This window comes from Toxotes jaculatrix, chromosome 22, assembly GCF_017976425.1.
Source record: "Toxotes jaculatrix isolate fToxJac2 chromosome 22, fToxJac2.pri, whole genome shotgun sequence".
Lineage (NCBI taxonomy): Eukaryota > Metazoa > Chordata > Actinopteri > Toxotidae > Toxotes > Toxotes jaculatrix.
Genome location: NC_054415.1, coordinates 3,422,448 through 3,443,320, shown reverse-complemented (window position 1 = coordinate 3,443,320; position 20,873 = coordinate 3,422,448). Strand labels below are relative to the sequence as shown.

At 42.4% G+C, this 20,873-nt stretch overlaps 1 protein-coding gene across 3 annotated transcripts; it reads left to right on the top strand.

Annotated features, from left to right (window-relative positions):
• Positions 1 to 10,440: 10,440 nt before the first annotated feature.
• syt10 (synaptotagmin X) lies at positions 10,441 to 20,051 on the top strand. 3 transcript variants are annotated; one of them, XM_041030498.1, is made up of 7 exons: positions 10,441 to 10,714; positions 11,475 to 11,862; positions 14,157 to 14,718; positions 16,389 to 16,509; positions 16,838 to 17,009; positions 17,142 to 17,271; positions 18,979 to 20,051. In XM_041030498.1, the coding sequence occupies exons 1-7, from the start codon at positions 10,513 to 10,515 to the stop codon at positions 19,048 to 19,050; spliced, it is 1,647 nt and encodes a 548-aa protein (XP_040886432.1). In that variant the 5' UTR covers positions 10,441 to 10,512; the 3' UTR covers positions 19,051 to 20,051. The 3 variants fall into 3 exon arrangements, with proteins under 3 accessions (XP_040886432.1, XP_040886433.1, XP_040886431.1); XM_041030499.1 differs by having other exon boundaries at positions 10,466 to 10,699; XM_041030497.1 differs by having other exon boundaries at positions 10,466 to 10,714; positions 17,142 to 17,294; positions 18,972 to 20,051.
• The last annotated feature ends 822 nt before the right edge of the window (positions 20,052 to 20,873 follow it).

Below are 20,873 nucleotides of genomic sequence, written 5' to 3'. Positions count from 1 at the left end.
TGAAATGTTCGCAGGGTGACTTACATCATAATTGAAAAAAAAACTTTCACTCTGACTCATGACTTTTCATTCAGTATTATTTAAATTTTCCTGTTCAGATCGTCAGAGTTTAACCGAGCTGATCTGATTTTATGCAACATAATTTATGAGACACACATGCACACAAACAAACCAGACATCAACAAAAAACAGCAGTTAAACTGTTTAACTCCCCATAAAAAAAACAAAGGGAACAATAAATGCCACGCTTTTGTCTGATGTGAGATTATCACGCCATTCATCTTGGCACGCCAGCAACCTATTCTCCAGAGGGTCACAGAGTTTGTTGAGTTGAGTTGATACACACCGTCCACATCCCTGCAATATCCACAACCGCACCAGCCTCCACCGAGAGAGAGTAATGCTGTGGTTTGCTTTAAATCGTGTTTAATTATAGCTCTGAGAGAAGTGGGGAGAGTCTCTCCGGTCTAGCCCCGTATCTATCGAACATCCAGGTAACCATGACAACGCCTCAATCAAAGACCAACACTGAATTGTGGCAGTCTGCACTGGAGTAATCTCTGGACAGAGAAGTGGAAATGACTGTACGTGCGGTTTCCCCCATCTAAACAGGAAATATGAAATAAAATGTGATGTTTGGTCGGGTACATCCTGTGTCCCTTAATTTTCCTTGAGATGGGAAATTGGAACTGATTGGACACAGTTTAGAAAGTCACACGCCTGTGTATATACAGCCCCACAACTCACACTGAATGTCAGGACTAAAACTAAGCCGTGAAATCCAAGGAACTCTCAGTTAAAACTGCAGTGAGATAGACAGATCGGGTCAAGGGTATAAACCATTTCTAAAGCTCTGACTGTTCCCAGAAGTTTGGAAAGTAACAGGGCAAGAAGGGCTTTGGTCAGGAAGGTGACCAAGAGCGGTCACTCTAACAGAGCTTCAGAAGTCCTCTGCAGAGAGGAGAGAATCTGCCTCAAGGACAAGCACCTCAGCAGCACTCCATCACTCAGGCCTTTAAGGTACAGATGCTAGACGGGAGACAGTTTGAGTAAAAGGCAGCAGCATTTAAAGAACAAGAGCATGAGGAAAAATATTCGCTGGTCTGATGAGAGAAAAACTGAGCCCCCGCTTTGGCCAGAACTCTAAACACTATGTCTGGCAAACACCAGGCGCTGCTCATTACCTGACTAATCCATCCCTACAGTGAAGCATGATGGTGGTAGCATCATGGAGCTTCACAGCAGAGGATTTAACCCCCACGGAGCATCTGTGGAGATACCTGAAGACGGAAGTTCACAGACACTTCCCCTCCAATCTGATGGAGCCTGAGTCGGGAAGAATGGGATAAAGTGCCCAAATCCAGGTGTGCAAAAAGTGAAGGGGTCTGGATACTGTCTGAAGCCACTGTTTGTGTGTGTGTGTGTGTGCGTGTGTGTGTGCATATTTATAGTATAATATATACAGTATTCAAATGTGGGTCTTGTTTTCTCAGGAGTAATATTTGGAGAGGTCACAGGAGGGGATCTGAAGATTGAATCATCACTGTGGAGGAAATATAAAAAAGATAAAATCAAATGCTGTGAATTATATAGCAGCATGTTTAATTCCCATCTCCTGGTAGGTGTGAAAGCACCTTGATTAGTTAATATGACAGTGAATACATTATATGCAAAGTACGCTCATCTGTCTGGGTGTGGGAGGGAAGAAAACCATGTATGGTTTTATTAGTTTGGAAATGGTCATGAATTAATATCTTCACTGTTGTGATGCAACAGCTTTAAGTGAGAACAGTCTTCATGTTCTTTTTCCCTTCAAGACGCAGGAAGCGGCAGTGAGCACACGGCTCTTTGTTTCCGACAATCAGGTTAAGTGAAAAACACTTGAATAGCCACCGCAAACTTCAGCCGAGCCTCGCTGATACGGTCCCCGCTGCAGCGCCTTTAATCAGAAAGATACGACTGCAGACAGCACATCGATTATAATGATTACACTCCCCTTAGGTCAGATCTGCTTTTTCAAACTGAATTTACATTGCATTTACAGTGAAAAGGAAAATCATTTTGAATTGAAAACAAGGACAAGGCAAATCAAAGGAAATCTGTATTAACGCCTGATGCCTTCAGTATGTCCTTGTAAAGCTCTTGATTTGAACGTGCATCAAAAAATCAACCAGAGAAAAGACAGCAATCAGCCACAACATTAAAAGTGGTAAATGGTTTTTCATGTTGTGCCCGTTCGGTATTTATGTATATTATATTCACTTATCATAAGAAGTTTTGTATCTGGTATTCAGCCTCCCTCCAGGACACAGTTAATAAAGTCTCAGTCTATCAAGAATCACTCTAACATCTCTGCCTGGTCTAAAGCCGAGCACACACACACACACGGTCTAACTACCTATCTATCTATGACACTGTGGCCTTCAGAAAGGCTTCAGATCCCTTCAGTTTATGCACACTCTATTATGTTGTACTTTTAATTTGAAATGGATGAAATTGCTGTTGTTCCACCAAAAGTTGCATTTTTAGAAAATGACTGGTGAAGTGGGGATTGCTTGGAAAAGACTGAACACATGGAGACTTGGATTTTGCTGCAGGAGTAACTTGACAGTTTCCTACATAAAAAGGATTTTTTATGTCCTTTTTTAATCATGTTAACAGCTGCTTTCTTAAAGGTGTGATCCCATTCATTCATTCATTATAGATACAACCTGCACTTATTTTTAATCTTAAGTAAACAAACAAGATTATTAGAAAGTTTAAATTAAAAATGAGTCCACCTCTTTCGAATGCCACTGCCTCTCTAGGATTCATTGTTTAAGGTTCAGCTTCACACTGAGAGGATTATATAACACCAACACAACACCAACAGGGCCCATCAGTGCCAGATCTCCTGTGCAGCTGAGAAAATGAACGACCGCACTGTCGAGTAAAGTCAGCGGTTTGCGTCAGAACCACAGGGATACGATATACACGTTGTTGTTACAGGAGAAAACGATCCTCTCTAAGCTCCTTATCTGAAAGTTGGACTTCCAGGTCCACTGCAGAGGATGCCACTGTGACTCACATCTAGTTTTAAGAGTTTTTGTCAAATTACTCCTTTGAATTTGAGGATCAGTTAAGTTCTAGCCATACACCTATCATTAAACTTCACCAACCATTACATTTCCTTTTGTAAAGCAGACTCCAAAAAGTGCCTTTCGCTTTGTAGCTGCTGTGCAACAGGAATAAAAAGTCCCAATTTCGAGGACCTTGCCTTGTCCAGTAATGAGTATAATTGGAGCCATGCATCCAGATGGCCCTGGTGGCTCAAGCTCCACTGTTAATGTGAATTAATTGTGACTGTAGTGAGCAGCCTCTGGTTAAGATAATGACTTCACCTGAGGGGTCCTGAGTGGCAGCGAGGCAGAGGTAATTGTTCCGAACATCCCAGTGAGGCGCTCACAGCGTGATCAGTCACCGCTTAGCCGAGTGCGTCCGTGCTGAGAGTATGTGTGCTCGCCTGTGTGAAACAGAGATGAAGAGACGGAAAGATTGGCTCCTTATTAATTCAGACTGAGGTTTATCATGGACTGAGGCACTGTAAAGTTTAGTTCTAATCTGCAGGCCTTGTATAGCTGGCACCATATTGAGATTATATATATATTTTTTAGTATTTATGAGGTACAATAAAAAATAAAAAACCTTAAAGGTTCCCCAGTTAGCATAGAAGGCAATTTTTGAAGGAATCATCATTAGCATGCTGTATAAATACAATGCAGCAGACATGCACCACTGATGTTAAAAAGACTCAGAGTCTACATGAAGTATGCACAAGATGATAAAACTACACTGATTACACGTAGCACTCGAGCAAACTCATGTCACAGTATAACACATGACAGCTTGATCAATATTAATAACACAGTGGTAAACACCTCTGACACAGCCATTCCTCAGTTTAACCGCTGAGCTTATACTCTGGTGCTAAGATAAATACATGCGATGGAAACCACGGACAAGCCCCGTGGTCTCCTGGGTAATCTCTTTAAAGCCAGTTCAGTCATACTTATTTCAGACATCTGGTCCATAGGAAAAAAAGATAAAAGCAACAGAAAAAAAACATATATATACAAAGAAGAAGATGTAAAACAGAGGATAAAAACATCACATTGAGTATAAAGTATTGTCTTCTCCAGTGTCACAGATGTGAAGCTGCATACCGTGGCTGCATGCTCGGAATGTCTTGTTGTTAATGAATGATCACATAAAGAAAAAGGAGCTTGACTTCACAGATTTATTGTTCCAGTTAAAATAATTTAATTGCATCCTGTGCTAGATATAATGCATTATCTCTACAGAGACCTGCTGTGACAAAAAGGCTCTGTAGGCATTAATGTGCGAGGTGACATGGAGCGAATGCATGCTGGGAAACTCTCATTATTTATATAAAAGTATGCAGCGAAAATCGGCCCCATATCCGTTTTCCATAGCCACAGGTGGAGCTGATAGGACTGGTGCGGAGGGAGCGCGGTGGTGAAGGATGTCTGACCGTTGTGCATGTGGGCGCAGACCTGGCAGTTAACCTTTAAATGGCCTAATTAAACCACAGAGCCATTAGGAAATCCGTGATTAAATCAGAGCTGCACCATGAGGGGAATGAAAGTGTCTTTTTAACAGGTTAACCACAAATGAGGCTTTTTTTTCTTTAACAGGAGGCTGTTAAATGTATTTCATTCTCTTTTGCAACATCTTTGTTCTGTGTCTACTTATGACATATCATCAGTGATATACTGGGAACAATCGGGTGTTTCGGGAGCATTCAACATCATACACTGTCCCTCAGGTGACTCAGCCGGGGCTGACCAGACCCCATCTTGTGTCCAGATGGCTAACTACTTATCTACTGACTCCATGGCTCTCCTGTTTTGAGTAATGGAATCAGTCTCGAAGTCCTCTCTGCAGCATCGGTGGTGCTGTGGATGGCTCTCCTCCTCCTCTCTCCCAAATTCCTGGAGGCTCTGGCTGAAGAATGGGCTGAAAATCCCCCTGCATCCAGCCTCCACTGGGAGACACCTCGCCCTCCATCCAGCCTGCTCACAGCTGCTGAGCTTTCTTTCAGAGGCCTCTTCCAGGCGACGTTGCCATGGGACTGTCAGCTCCAGCCGCACAGCTTTCTTGGTGAACTCAGACAAAAAGGACAGCGTCTGGTCCCAGGGTGGTGGCTGCAGTATTTCAGCCAGTGGGTTTTGGCTGCTTGCCCAGAGTCAATGGCGTGCTTTAGAGGGTTGGAACTGCTTTGCCCAATCAGCTCCCAGGATGATACTTTCTGCGACGGTCTTCAGGATCTGATCACGCCTCCATCGGCACCATCCAGCTTCCCTCTAGTGGTGTTCATTTGGCTCTTAGCTCCTAGTTCACAGCATTAGAATGTGTAGTCTTCAGATTCCTGTGGTGTAAAATCTATACATTTTCATACTTCCACTGTTGGTTGAGGCTTTCAGTCCTTCAGCTCCTTGTATTTAAACAGTCTCTTTAAACAGTGTCTTCTCATTTCAAAAATACATTGAGCATGGAGGCACCCCTCTCTGGGGTGTGTAAACATAAGAAAATAATCCCTGTCACGTCGCTGAAGCTTTTAAATCTGCCACATGGCGCTCACAGGCAACAAATCCCAGCCTCAGCGGCTTCGAAGTGTTGTGAGAACAATTAACAGAAAACAGCCTTTTAAGGAGCGTGCTACGAGGGCAGCCAGGGTGTCATTACGCCGTTTAATAACAAACTGATCCACTCTCACACTCTTTGCCATCGCTCTAACACAACTGGCAGAACTTGTGAAATCAGCCATGAGAGTCGGGTCTACAAATTTACCCAGCTCTTCAGGGATAAACACCATCTAACCTAAGTGTTTATTTATTTTTATTTTCTGGGTGATTTTCTTTTCCACAGTGAGTGTGGCTGACATTCACAGTGGACTGGCTCTCTTCCCCAAGTTGTGCTGATGCATTCAGATTTCTGATGATGTTCTCGCCGTCTCCAAAATAATCAATTACGGCTGTAATTTCAGTGTTGTGCTGGCTGTGTTTTGTTTTAGGCAGCGGCGCAGCGTGCTGGAAGCCACCCATGTTCCTGCTCATGAATGATAATGATTAAATCATTTCTCACTCGCCGGCTCCCTTAATGTCAGCAAATGTAAGAGGCCATGTCCTTAAAGCATTTCTGTCTCCATGAGGATCCTCTGCCGCCTGCTCTCACCGACATTTCATGATAACAACATCATAATGCTGAAGATGATAAACAGCTTTTTTTTTTTTTTTTTTAAATGTAATGCAAGTTCGTTTGTTAACGCCAGAAAAACCTCCTGCTGATGCTACAACACTTGGAGTCAAACAGTATTTCGTCTTATATTCACTCCGCTCGATACAACTTGAAGAAACTCCACAGGTCCTGCTGTTTAGCCTCTTGTGCAAGTAAAGGAGACTGAACATTTTGTGCCCTCCGTCGGAGATATGAACACTTTCACTCCACTGTCTTCTCGGTGGCCACTCCGCTGACATTTACTGTGACATTTGACATTCTCAGACATGCATTTGGAGAAAAATGCAACCAAGGTTTAGAAATAGAGATATAACCTTTCCTTCAACAGTTTTACTCACAAAATGCACATTTTTCTCCACCGGCAGCATAACTGTATGAAAATGTGTTAAAGATCTTGTCTGTTTTTTGTTCTGTATAGCCTTGGGGTGAATTTTCTTAGTCTGTCCACATAGAAACAGACCTCCCAAACCTTAACAACCTCAAATTAAATGCAGATTTGCGTGTTTGGTATTCTTGCCGTCTCACACCACTGCCCTTGTTTCCTAATCTCATTTTCCACCCAGTTATTTTCTGATGAGCATCAACTGTGTGTGTGAGAGATTTGGCAAACTTAGTGGGCTCAAAACTAGAGTAGTTGCAACTTGCTATATGTGAACACTGTAAAGAAATTTCAATTCTATTCCATGAGGATTGATACTGATATGATGTCTGTGAACATCTGTGCACGATAATGTCGTCTCCTGAGAGTAATTATTTTTGCAAATTGTCCAAGTATCTTTATCTAATTAGATGAGTGATCAGTCATCTAATTGCCCACAAATGATAAAGTGTCAGTGGCAACTGATGATTCAGAGACTAAGGATTAAGGGAAGTGACATGAAGAATGGCCAAAATAACCTCTACAAAGCCTCAAAAACACAAGAGGAAAGCTTACATGAAGATATTTGATTAGAGTAGAATCATAAACATTATTCCTGTGTCCCACAACTTCTAGAGATGCTGTCCTCACAAGGAAAACTGTCCCTGAAGCAGCAAAGACCGAAGTAATATGATGTTTTACGCATCAAAAAGCCTTTGGGCTCAGGTGGTGTTCACATCTGATGAAAAAAACAACAACATTCATTTCACTCTGGAGAGAGACATAAGCGTTTTCCGATCAGATGTTGCTATTGGCAGGAGGCTGCAGTTTGTCAAAACCTGTTTTCTGATCTTACACAGCTACGGTTGAAGTTTGGATAAGTTCAGACGGGGACATGAATTGGCTGGTGTCAGGGAAAGATCCTGGTTTGGGTTATTTCATACAAAGTCTCCTAAAACCTTCAAGAAAACCATGTGAAAATGTGTATTAGATTGATGTGACCTTGTTGTAAATTATGCTTAGGGTTTCTTGAATGTGGGAAAAGTTCTGAATGCTGGGTGAGTTGGCATTGAATGACCCTGCGGGAGCAACTGTGGTCGTAGTTTAAAGAAACAGACGCTGACTGTTGGTAGGATACAGAAAGCAAACAGTGACCTTCTCTTTATCCCTTGCAGTATTAAAGTCAGACATTTTGTCGACCCCGTCCAACTGTCCCAACCTCCCTCTGCAGTGTTTGTGTCTCTATAATGTTGGTCTATTTCCTCCTGACAGACAAAGTTGCTAGATGTGATTAAAGTTGGAGGAAAAATGAATAAGGTGTGTTTTTGAATTTAATTTTAAAAAAGCATTTCTTGATTTGAAAGGAACTCTCAGCCGGTCGTGTTCTTTAGGTCTGAGGATTCGTTGCTGCTGTTTGTCCTAAATTGAGAATAAACAATAGCACTTTCCTCTGCACCATAATTTCGTCTTGACCAAAGACGCCGCCGCGGTGCAGACATGATTACAGTATAAATCAGTCCTGATAGGACGACACAGCACAGCTGGTGGTGCAATTTTTTTTCCTGCTTCTTTCTTTGTGTTTGGGAGCTTAATGAAAATACCAACGAGGCAAATACAGACAATTTGTGCTGTGATTACTTTTGTGTTTACAAGTTAGCATTAACATAATCACGCACTAACCTTTCATCATCCAGCACTCCCTCTTTTCACCGCACCAATTAGTAACCTGTAACTGCCATTAAAATGCATTTTAAAGAGGAGCTGGTGTTCCAGCAGTATGCCAGCGTCCCAGCAGGCTCGGCCAGCACCAGTTCTAGACATAAACAGAGGACATTTACTCAGACACAAAGGCAATCTCCCAGACAGTTTACTCACAATGTATGTACTGCTGTCTGGGAGACGGCCCCCTCTAGATTCACGTCCCTCTTGTCAGGAGACTTGAGGCTGGGAATGAACCACCACGGGAAATCAAACACTCCGGGGGCAAGAGATGCACCAATTGTGTCGAACACAGAAAAGCATTTGGACAAAAGGCTGATACAGTGCTTGGCATGGTGCCTGGTATATATACTGAAGTCATCTGCGATTGAAAAATGCCACAGGAGGCTTCCAAGCAGGTGCGCGTGTTTTAATTGTCCTTCAGAGTGCTGAAGAGCAGCGCCCGATTAAATGAATACATTATGGTCCACGCAGCCAAACTGCTGGCTGCATCAATATGTGATTCATACCAGTTGCATGGCACTGAATTGGGTCTGCTTAGCCAACTCCAATTCAGTCTAGCACATGATTATTTTGCCCTTCTGTCGCTTAATTCCTCTTTCAGCAGGTCTGCCAAACAGCTTTTTGGTTCTGACAATGTTGGGCTTCCCACTCAAAAATGTGATACATCTTTCATTACGGGCAAGAGGGACACAATTTTCAACAGAGGATGCTCCTCTCTCGTCAGACACAAGTTAAAGTGGACAGGAGCGATGACTTTGACAAACAAGAGTCTACAGCCATGCTAACACCTCCACGAGGCTGGAGTGCTCATTGTAAAGAAAAACAAACTGATAAACAAATACGCAAATAGATAAATAAACCAAACTGGGGAACGATGAAAATTCCACTAACTGCTTAATCGATTGACAGAAAAAAAAAATCTATTGAGAAACTATTTTGATGATCAGCTAAGAAGCAGCTTGCATGAAGGGTTTTTGTTTCCTGCTCCGACTCATTTCCTTTGTCGACCTCTCTCCTTCAGGACAGGTGCTGTGTAGTAACCATGGCTCCAAAATTCTGAATCACCCTCAGCTGTATTTGTCAGTCTTTCACTGCAGCTGTTGTTGTTCTCTCTTTTGCCACCGCAATTTCCAGTTTCCCCTGGCTACGGTTTTGTGCCCCCCACTGGCATGGAGTGTAAATAATAGAAAAACCCAGTGAAAAGATGCTGGATAAGGTCTGTGCTTCTTCAGCAGAGGCAACAATATCTGCCTTTGTTGCAGCCATGATGGAAAATCCTCAAATTTGAACTTTTTGAATGTAATGTCCAGGTTTCTCACTTTAAAAAAAAAGTAATTTAGTTTTCATTCAGAGGCTGTTATAAATGCCTGAATTTCAGGTTCTGTGGTCGAGAATAAAACGAAACGAATCAGAAGTTTTCCACAGACACGTAAACGCCAAAGTATTCAGGATTTTTTTGTTGCTTTTTCTTCTCTCTACAAATACACACACACACACACACACGTATATAAAACAAACTACATAAATATTCAAGTAGTTAGACTTATTAAGAGTCATACTGATGTATTGAAAAGTATAGTGTATGTACTGTACATGATGTAAAACAGGTCTATGGTCTATAACACCAATAGAGCAACTGTAGTCACGTGACTCCATCAAGGTAGTTTGAGTAATAGTGAATCACATTCCATCTGATTTACAGGTGGGAATGTCAAACGCGAGGGAAGATGATGAGTTATTTTGCACAGGTATGTTTTCTACTCAGGGTCACAGGAGACAGAACAACCTGTTGGGGGATGGGAGGACCGGAGTCTATAAGCCAGCGCGCGTTGGACGGAAGGCGGGGTCTCAGTCAGGTCGCCAGTCCCTCATGGGAACACTCGTAACAGTCGTTACTAGAAAAAGTAATCCCGTTACTGTCAGCAACCAACAGCACTCACTCGCAAGCTGACGCGCATTGCAATTGGACGCAGCAAGGGTTGGACTCCAGCTCCCCGCCGCCTGTTATTCAAACGCAGGGAGCGCGTCTGGCCACTCGGTCCTCGCCGCGCGCTGGATATGGATCAGGACGCAGCGCGCCACCCTGCTGTCTCCCGCGGACAGGCTGCACTCCGCGGCGCATAAAAGGTGCCCAAATGAACCGCCGCCCTCCCGGATCCTCCGGCGTGCAATGGCTTAACAGGAGAGACATGAGTGTCCGGACGGAGGACAGCATCACCTTGTGCCAAAGGGCTCTCCAAATCGTTACGGAACTTTGTCTCACGGGACACGTAGACCGGGAGAAATGTTCGGATATATTTCCCCTGGAGAGCAGCATACCAGGTAAAGGACACGCAGGTAAATGGAATAAAGTTATTATTTTATTTCCCATTGATCTATTTCTTCTGTTCCTTTAAAATAAAGAGATTGAGCAGCTGCAGCGTTTGGGGGAAAAGACGAGAATCTACTCTTCATCTCTCACCTGTTCAAACTTTATTACATCGCTTAGCTCAGAGGGTTTTACGCGTTGAAGTGTTATGAAAGTGTTTCTCTACCTGTTACGCATCTTGCTGCAGCTCAGTCCAGACTGATGGAACAGCAACAGGTGGACAGCAGACTGAGGTCTGTTATCGGACCGAGGGAATGATTTGATTCTCTGGCTTTTCTTCTCTTTTTTTCCCACTCTGCAGTCTGGGGAATTTATTCAGTGTCAGTCTGATTAATTCGTGAAAACCTGCCTGTAGAATCTGCATCAAGCTTCCTCTCCACACAGTAAATATGATACATGGTGCAAACTTTGGATTTAAATACCAGTAAGAACAGGAAATGTCAGGAGCAGATGGGAGCACCAAATGTTTGTTTTTTCTTCTCCAGTCACTGAACATGTGTTTCTCTTGATGCTGTGGCTCCTTGACTGTGGTTTTATGACTTTATATTGTCCTGCTTTATCAAACAGGTGCATATGCTGCCCCCTCTTTCTTACAGCTTGCTTTCTCTCCTTTTTTCTCTTTCTCCCTTGCATGTTTGTCTGTCATATTTTGTCCCTCGCTTGCTTCTCCTTTCCTTTTTATGTGTCTCCTTCTCTGTCTTCCTCTGGTCTCTCCATGGTTACATGTAGACATCTCTATTAGTCTCCTTGCTGTGGTCGTAGGTTTCTGTGGCCTCGCCCTGTTGGTAGTCTCTCTCTTTGTCTTTTGGAAGCTGTGCTGGCCTATTTGGAGGAGCAAGGCTCTGTCAGCCCACGCTGAAAATGGTCTCCATGTGGGTTTCCCCGAGGCGCCTCCACCCAATTCCCCCGCCGAGAGTAAAGTGGCGGAGGTTGAGAAGAAGTACCCGCTGGAAGTTAAGGTGAATGGACGGAGCTCGGTCAAGCTCCTGGAGGCGGCCATGAAGATCAGCCAGACGTCTCCTGACATCCCTGCCGAGGTGCAAACAGCTCTGAAGGAGAAGCTCAACCAGCAAGCTAAAATCCAGAGGCAGACCACAGAACCAACCTCCTCCTCCAGGTATCCTCCATCAACCCAGTGGAATCATAACCCGTCCCCGCCTGCCCCCTGCTTTGAGGACATAAAAACAAAGACAAGCTACAGTATTTGTAGACATGTACTGTATCTGCTGCTTACCATTACAGTATAATAGCAGCATTTTTGAACCCATGTTGGTTTTTCCTCCTTCACCCATGCTACAAAAGGAAACACACAAAATTGGTGCCTACACAGTGCAAAAACCTCCAGACAGTTCGTGACAGCGTGGCCAGTGTCCTCGAGGTGGTTTGGCACGTGTCATGTAGAGTGTCAGGGACTGGCCGGTGACCTTGAAACGCTGTTGTGCATGCTGAATTGTGTGTCTCACTCTGTCTGACCAGAAAAAAAAAAAAACACCTCCTGCAGGCTCATCTGCCAGGGGCCGTGGCATTACTCCTTTCTTCAGTTCGAACCCTATAATCACTTGTACGTGTGAGTCAAGCTGCTATGGTAACGGCGGGAAGCAACCACAGTAATTAAACAATCAGCTCTTGCTTCTCTTTGTTTTCCAGCACTGTGTTTAAACTAGAACGTCCACAATTAGCAGTGCTGTGGGGCGGGAGCTGTCACGGTGGACGGCTGGTTTGTGGTGAGACGCACCAGGCAGCTGCGCCCAGTTTCTCAGAGGAAGCCGTCATTGACACTCGCTTTGGTTTGTCGTTAGGCCCGTTAATTAAATTATATTGAGTCCAACATCTTCATGAATCACACACCCACCAGGGAAGCAGAAAGCCCAGGTTAAAGATTACAGTGCCTACTTTCTCAACATTTCCACCTACTCTTTTGGCACCTTACAGCCTAATGAAACTACAACAACAAAGACAAGGTGGAGATTCTCAATCAAATTCTGTCTCAGACTGAAAGAAATAATGTTCTATTAGGAGCTGCGTTTACCGACTGGCCAATTTAACCCAGCGAGTGGATGAAGCCTGGCAGGGCTGCAGCTAAAGATTATTTTTATTATCAGTGAATTGTTTGTTGCCCATTATGACATATTCGTAAAGCATGTTTTGGCTGAACAACAGTAACAGTAACAGTAACAGTAACAATAACAATAACCCTAAAATATTCATTTTATTAAAATGTAGAAGATAAACAGAAAATTGGTGATTTGAGAGGCCGGAACCACTTCACTGATTATCAAAATTGTTTTAATAATTTTCAATCAGCTAATTGTTTAGGCTCTAATACATGGACAGCCAAGAAATATTGGCATTTCCTCGACAGCACACAGCAAACACGACTGTTAAATTTGTAGGTCATGTTGAGAGATTATCTTAGGGCAAGAATAAATTCCAACTTTTTTCCATCTGGAAAGTGTTGGTGGATTAAGAGAGGATTAAAAGTTGAGGGGTAAAGCAAATAGTTGCTGCTAATCTATGTTCAGTTTATGTTTTGTTGTATTTCAGGGAATTTTTCCTCTTCTCCCTCGAGGTTTGTGCTGGCTCTTAGACAACCCTCAGCCCTCTCTGCTGTTTACAATACTTGAGTGTAGTATTTAATTTTCAGCTGTGCTTCCTGTGCCGTATCATTTGTGCCACGGCTGTCAGATCGCTGCGATTGTCTTACTGTCAGAAAGGAGGAGGGCCAGTTGCTAGGTGACAAGATTGGCAAGTCAAACACAACCATGGTTTTTCTCAAAAGATGTCAACCTCACAGACATCTGCAGCTTTCAGGTAATTTTTATAAGAGCTCAGTCTCTGAATGCTGGAGATCTAGAGATGTTTTTTTTCTTCAAACCATGGTCAATTAGTTTGGCCACTTGTGATGTTATTGTCTGGTTGTGCTTGGAAAACCCAGCTGTGTTCAGCGGGAAAGAGCAGGATGTTGAATTTTCTTTGTCAGAGTTTCCTTAGTATGTCCACCAAATCTGGCTTGTTAAGCCACTTTACCAGACTCGAAGGACAATACATGTATGTCATGTGAGTGGCTAGGTCGTTGTTAGCATTTTAAACTATTTTTCAACATGCACCAAACAAATTACCTCAAAGTGTCACTACTGCTAAGTCTTGTCTTGAGAATGGCCCCATAGTGGGAGTTACAGCCATACTAGATAATCTAGAAAGTCAAAGACCAAACAAAAAACTTTTTTTTTGAGCTACTCTAAAAGACTGTAGTATGTCAAAACATGTTCCACAAACTCCACATTATTATGCATCATGCTTTTTAGATGTAGCCTCTCCTGACAAACCATTAGCGCCCATCATAACAAAGCCACTCATGCATAACACTGACACTTGAGACATTTACCAGATGCCCTCTACCCTTTTCAACAGGCACAATTCATTCCGGCGCCACCTGCCTCGTCAGATGAATGTCACCAGTGTTGACTTCAGCATGGACACAGTGCCTCTCCGACAGTCTTCTACAGTGAGCATCGGAAGGATAAAACCCGAACTCTACAAGCAGAAGTCTGTGGACTCAGAGGGCGAGGCCAAAGAGCCCGTGGAGACTTGCGGAAAGCTGAGCTTCTCGCTGCGCTACGACTACGAGGAGCAGGCTTTGGTGGTGAGAATCCTCAAGGCCTTAGACCTGCCCGCCAAGGACTTCACGGGCACCTCTGACCCATACGTGAAGATCTACCTGCTGCCAGAGAGGAAGAAGAAGTTCCAGACTCGTGTCCACCGCAAGAACCTGAACCCCATGTTTGACGAGACCTTCTGTTTCCCTGTGGCCTACGATGAGATTTGCAACCGCAAGCTACACTTCAGCGTCTACGACTTTGACCGCTTCACCAGCCACGATATGATTGGCGAAGTGGTGGTGGACAACCTCTTTGAACTCTCTGATCTTTCCAGGGAGGCGGTGGTGTGGAAGGATATTCACGCCGCAACTACAGTGAGTTGGCGTTCACACTAGCACACTGCCAGATCCTCACATAGTATGTGGACACTGTTGCTATGTAAGAAATGTTGCACCAAACTTCTGTCTTTGTCACTCAGGAAAAAAAAAACAAACAAAAAAAACGGAGTGAATGGGAACTTCTGCTGTTTTTGGAACGGTCCAAACATGAAGTGTTGCACTGAATCACTTCTAAGAGCCTGAATTCATCAACACTGGTCCACAGAAGTGGCAGGTGGAACACGTTGCATAATTCAAATGCTATGGGAAATGCATTTCATCAGCCAAACACCCACATGCATTTTCCATAAACTGCTGGGTTTTCTGCAGATGTAAATATAGCAACAGGGAGTAAAATTATCCAATCATTAAATACATACGACTAAAGTAAAGATGCACAGTAATTCAGCCCTGAATGCGTTACACTCCTACATTAATGCTTATCACAGTATACTCAAGAGCCTCTGCTTTATTTATGAATGTTTTCAGTGTGATAAACATTGAGCCATTGTTTTCAGGTCCGCATTAGCTCCTGTAAGCTGCATATTAATAGCAGCAGAAGAACTATATATTCAGATTTGCTTGCAAACCGACGAGATGTGATTCTCTTTTTACTCGATCGAGTTTGATGGTGTGGATTAGATAATAATGCAAGGCAAGGCCACAGTCTGTGTGCCTTGTATACTCAGTACGTGCCAGAGGCCTGCCAACAGAATAAAGCCTGTTTATAGATTTAAGTGAACTGCATTGCAGAGTTGGGTCATCAGCCAGAGTACAAGAGAGTAGCTGCTAATGCAGAACCTGTAACATTGCAAGAAAAGGCCATTTGCAGTATCTTTTTGATTCTGAACTGCTGCAAAACGTGGGACACACATCATGTTCTATCGCTGTCATGTGCCCTCTAGTTGCTTACTGAGTTCAAGAACCATTTTGATTTTTTTTTTTTACACAATGAGCCACAACAGATTGCTGCTTTCACCTGGTGTGTGCTGATCAATAGCACCTAAGTGTAAATAATATTGACAGGGAAAGGTTTTGGTTGAAAGCATTTCCAGGCCGCTCAAAGGGCAGAACTGAATACATCTTCCTGCTAATTGCTGGGGTATTGAAACGTGTTGTCAATTGAGAGTTAAATGTGTTTTTTAAGCACTTAAATTAGTCAGCAGAATATCACTTAGGCCATTCATCGGCTTTGCTTTTCTGGTATGAAGAATATTTACCTCCTCAAACTGCAGGCCACAGATTAACCTGAAAACTGCCCCCTGTGTCGATAAACCCGAGGACAGCTTCAGTTACTTCAGATTAAGATGTTCTTAAAGTACATTTGTGTAGAAGTGAGAACTGCCAATGCGGGAAAATAATCTTTCTTTCTTAATCTTCCATATGTTACTACAGTTAAACAGATTATAGCAACATGTTCAACAAGCCAGGGAAAAGTAGTCTTGGATAAAACTTTGCTCAACCGCAAAGAAAATTAACCAATGCAGAATTGCTTCCAAATGCTTGTGAAGGTTACACGTCTCTCTCGAGTTCAAACCTCAAACAGAACTTTGACGCTAATAGATGACTTCACAATGTTTTCATGCCTCTGCTGCATTACTTTGGTATTTTGATTCACAGACGGACGAAATGCATTCTGTTGTCTTTCTTTTCTTCTTGTCCTCCAGGAGAGCATTGACCTGGGGGAGATCATGTACTCGTTGTGCTACCTGCCCACAGCGGGGAGAATGACCCTGACAGTCATCAAATGCAGAAACCTCAAAGCCATGGACATCACAGGCTCTTCAGGTAACCCGACAGCAAATCATATGTGGCTCACATCAAAAGCTCAAACTACGCCATAAATCAAACTTAGCTGAAAAGAGACAGCAGGTGGCCACTTAGAATGGAAATGGGAGAGAAGACACATAGGGAGGCCAGTGGGAACAAATTATTGAAAATATCAGTGTCTGTCAAATTAGTACAATCTGCACACCTGAAAGTTGAAAGACAGGAGCGCTAGACATTCAGCAGCTTTACTGTTAGCATTTGTTGTTAGATTTTGTTCAAATTCTGCCATTTAACTACAAAGTCAACTACGAACGAACCCTTAAATGACAGTGAGCATGTCTCTCAGATCCGTACGTGAAGGTTTACCTGATATGTGACGGACGGAGGTTAAAGAAGCGAAAAACAACCACCAAAAAAAGCACACTTAACCCAGTGTACAACGAGGCCATCATCTTCGACATTCCCCCCGAGAACGTCGAACAAGTCAGTTTGTCCATCATGGTGATGGATTACGATCGGTGAGTCATTGACCTTTACGAGCTTCCAGTTTCTCTTCAAGACTTTTTTTTTTTTTTTTTTAATCTAAAACCGGTTTAGCATTACAATGTGCATCCAAATCTGTGTTAACGTGTGTGTTTTGCTACTAACAGGGTTGGACACAATGAGGTAATTGGTGTGTGTCGTGCCGGGCCAGACGCTGAGGGCCTTGGACGAGATCACTGGAATGAGATGTTGGCTTATCCACGGAAGCCCATCACACACTGGCATGCTCTGGGAGAGGTACAGATATGTTGCCTTCTTCTATCCCTCCCTCTGTTAAGAATTCATATTTACAGAGTTTTCTAAAAGCTCCTGAATGTGACAATGACCAGGAAAGATGCTGTATTTTACTATACAGTGTGAGGCAACAACATGTCAGACTATCACATTTTTGAATGTGATCACAAAATGGTCTAGTTGAGCTTTTTCCCTTATTTCTTTTATGTATAATACATTATTTTGGTCCTTTGCTTTTCTTATTTTTAAAAGAAAGAAAAAGAAAAAAATGAGGTGAAAACCAAATAGTAAAAATTCAATATACAGTGCACACATTCTTTTGCATTTACCTTTTAGTTTCTAACATTATTTAAAATTTTTGAGGGACCCTGGCTGACCTGCAGCATAATCAGAAGCTGCTTTTCCTCTTGATTTAATATTTCTGAAAGCATATTCCCACTTCTTCACTTGCTGCAGACAGAACAAATTCGAGATTTTTTGAAAATTTGTTAGCTGGCTTGCCCCAAAGTTGGAAAGGAGGAAAGTCTAGCTTTGTCAAAGTGGCTCTCCAACAACTCCAGTACTGTCTTACCAACATGTCGCATGTGTGTATTTAACATGAAGAAATAAAAACAGACATATAGTGGTTTAATGAGCAGGTAGCATGCACACAGGAGCTTTTTCTGAATCAAAAAAATCTGGACCAAGTTACTAAATACAGCATCTCAGATGTTCTGTGCTCACAGAGAAGTTACCAGCTTTGCAAACATCTGACTCTTGGATGTATCGGTGACTCATTTTCTTGCTATGAACATACCATGTGTAACTAAGACAGCTAAGACCCTTTGACAGAGGATAATTGTTTCACTCGAGTTACTGCAATTTCATATTTTACATGTTATCAATGTTTTTTCCTCTTTTGCCACACCCACTCCCCACCTGGCGAATAGGAAGGGTGATACAGGTGATTACCCATTTTCAGTGGTAAAACTACTTCATGCTTTGGTAAAAACTGTGATCATAGGCAAAAGAAAACCGTATCCTGTGTAGCTCTTTTCAAAACACTGGCGTCATAAACACTCAATGTCTCATTTTAAAACGATTACAGATCTATTCTTGGATCCACTATTACAGACCTGTTATTACTTTTATGGATGTGGATCTATTGTTAGCCGTGTGCTGTGGGACAGTAGCAGTAAATGACACTGCAGGTGCTCCCTCTGAGGACAGAGAAGTCGCCCTGACACACAAAAGAGCAGGAGATGGGCGCTCTAATGAGAACAAACCAGTGCACACACTTGCTTGACAGCTTGAAAGGATCATGTGTTAGGACTTCAGACTGAGACCAGGTATCCAGCTGAAAATAGAAATTACTTGGACCCTGATAATCAAACACATGGACAGCAAAAAAGTGGATTATTCCCATTTTGGGAATGTTCCTGTCTTTTGGGACAATCCTGGTATAATTTGACATCATTGAACTGTATGAAAATGCTTTGCTATTGCCACTGATTAAGGTTTTGCTTATGTTTTAAAAAAATTTTTTTTTTTTTCAAACCTGTATCTGGCCACGTTAGCTGCTCATGCGATCTGACCCAGCCGGGCTGAAATAGCCAGTTTGCCCATGATCACAGTGTGTCCTCAGGACTAGAGAAATACCTGCTTAGTTACCATAAATGGATGGCACGCCTCTATAAAGTCATGTGACGTTTGTGATGTTTTACCTTGCAGTGGCCTGGACGAGCAGCAAGCTTTGAGAGTCAAGGTTCGTGTCCTTCACCTAAACCTCCGCAGACACCCTGATGACCACAGGTACAGCGATAACAACACCTCTGTAAGAAAACAGACGTTTGTGTAAAGAAGCTGTGTTGCCTATGAGTCTCTTGTGAGCATGTTATATGAAAACTGAGTTCATTCCAACACGTTTCTTATATGTTTATAAAAACAAGGTTGTATTGAAATCACTTTTGTTCACTCATTCAAACTCCAGTTCTTCGAGTGCTCTACAGAGCTGGCTATGCACAGCACTAACTGTCATTCAGTTCAACGGCTTGTTTTTCGTACCTCTGCTTTGAAAGTATCGGGAAGACTTTATTTGCCAAACATTTACACAGACCACATGAATGGTAGGCCTCGCTGCAAAAAGTCCTAAGTGATCCACTTGCTGTATCAACTAGCTGTATCAACCTTTTCGATATGTTGAGCAACATTTTCCTGACCCTAGAGCTCTTTAGCGAGTTAGCATTTTACTTTGAAATGGCACAAAGTTAAAGGGCTAAGCTGCTCAGTGCCATGAAAACATTTACTTGATAGAAAACACAGTCAATAAATCCAGTGAGTCGTGATCCAGGTTTTTGGCTGAAGAAGAATGCAGGTAATTGAGCGTTTCCAAGGGCTGGGTAAAGTTCTCAGAAAATTCATCAGTCATAGATGTGAAACCGGCCATTAACCAGCCATTGTTACCTGCAGACATTAGAATATTCAGCAGGTCTCTCTGATTTAGAGAAACCGTAGCAGATACATGTAGCAAACATATGTGAGAACAGATAAACAACACAAAATTATCAAAGTGTGTTTGAAAGAACTATACAATTAATCTGTTCCCAAAAACCTTGCAAGACTTTAGAAATAACAATCTGATTTTTATTTTTGTACACTCCAGACTGATTTCAGCAGAATATAGGAAGTAGTTAATCCTCTTTTTACTCCTACTAAAAATAATTAAACTGTTGTTTACACTGCAAATGTCCCTCATGTTGCAACTCAAAGGTGACGTAATGCTAATAAACAATCGTACGTTGGTTGATGTCCTGGCTCCACATTCTGCTTTAGAGATTAGTTGTAAAAATGTAAATGGATGGTTTTTAAAAGGAGATATCAATACACTAAACAACAATGTTGTTCTAAATATATAATATAAAGGAGAGACGTGTCAGTGAATGTGTCAGTGATCCAACATACAAATGGTGATCTCTCTGCTAAAACCCCTCCCCCCCAAACAGTGACCGTCCAATCAGAGCTTAGCAGCATAGGCAAAGCAGGTCTGCCGAGCTTTGGTTCACCGTCTCAGAAATTAAAAAAACAAGACCAAAATGTAAGGAATGGGTTAAACTGTGTGTTTGTCTGCTCTAACATAAGCTAAAAATAAAGAACACATTATCCTCTGAACACATGGTTAGACCTCATCCCAAAACATACAGTTTGAAAATACGAACAATACAGCAGGTAAACTGGACAGTTGTCATTTCAGGCAACAAATTCAGCGCTTCATGGCTTGAAGTGAGACGGCTGCTTTTGTCTAAAACTAAATGTAACACAGAGAATCATCAAGTTTCAATTTGCCAGAAAAAAAACAAACTTTATTATACAACTTTTTTCCTCACCTGTTACAAATTCAGGGAACTGTTACCCATGAAAAAAGCTACACACACACACACACACACACACTCTGAAATATTTGCAAATACAATGTCAATTTTTTACATGAAGCCATATGAAATTAAGTTCAGTGCATCTAACACAGAACACTGACTCAGCTTCTCCTCCTTTGTGAGTAATAAGAAACCAACATAGCAATTAGAAAAAGGCTATGTACTGTTATCTTACTTGCACATGCATATAATGAT

Excerpts from the sequence above, each read along its gene's own strand:
- syt10 (XM_041030497.1), top strand. The coding sequence starts at position 10,513 with ATGAACCGCCGCCCTCCCGGATCCTCCGGCGTGCAATGGCTTAACAGG. Across the intron at positions 16,510-16,837 it reads GGACATCACAGGCTCTTCAG|ATCCGTACGTGAAGGTTTAC; the intron begins GTAACCCGACAG and ends CATGTCTCTCAG. Across the intron at positions 17,010-17,141 it reads ATGGTGATGGATTACGATCG|GGTTGGACACAATGAGGTAA; the intron begins GTGAGTCATTGA and ends TGCTACTAACAG.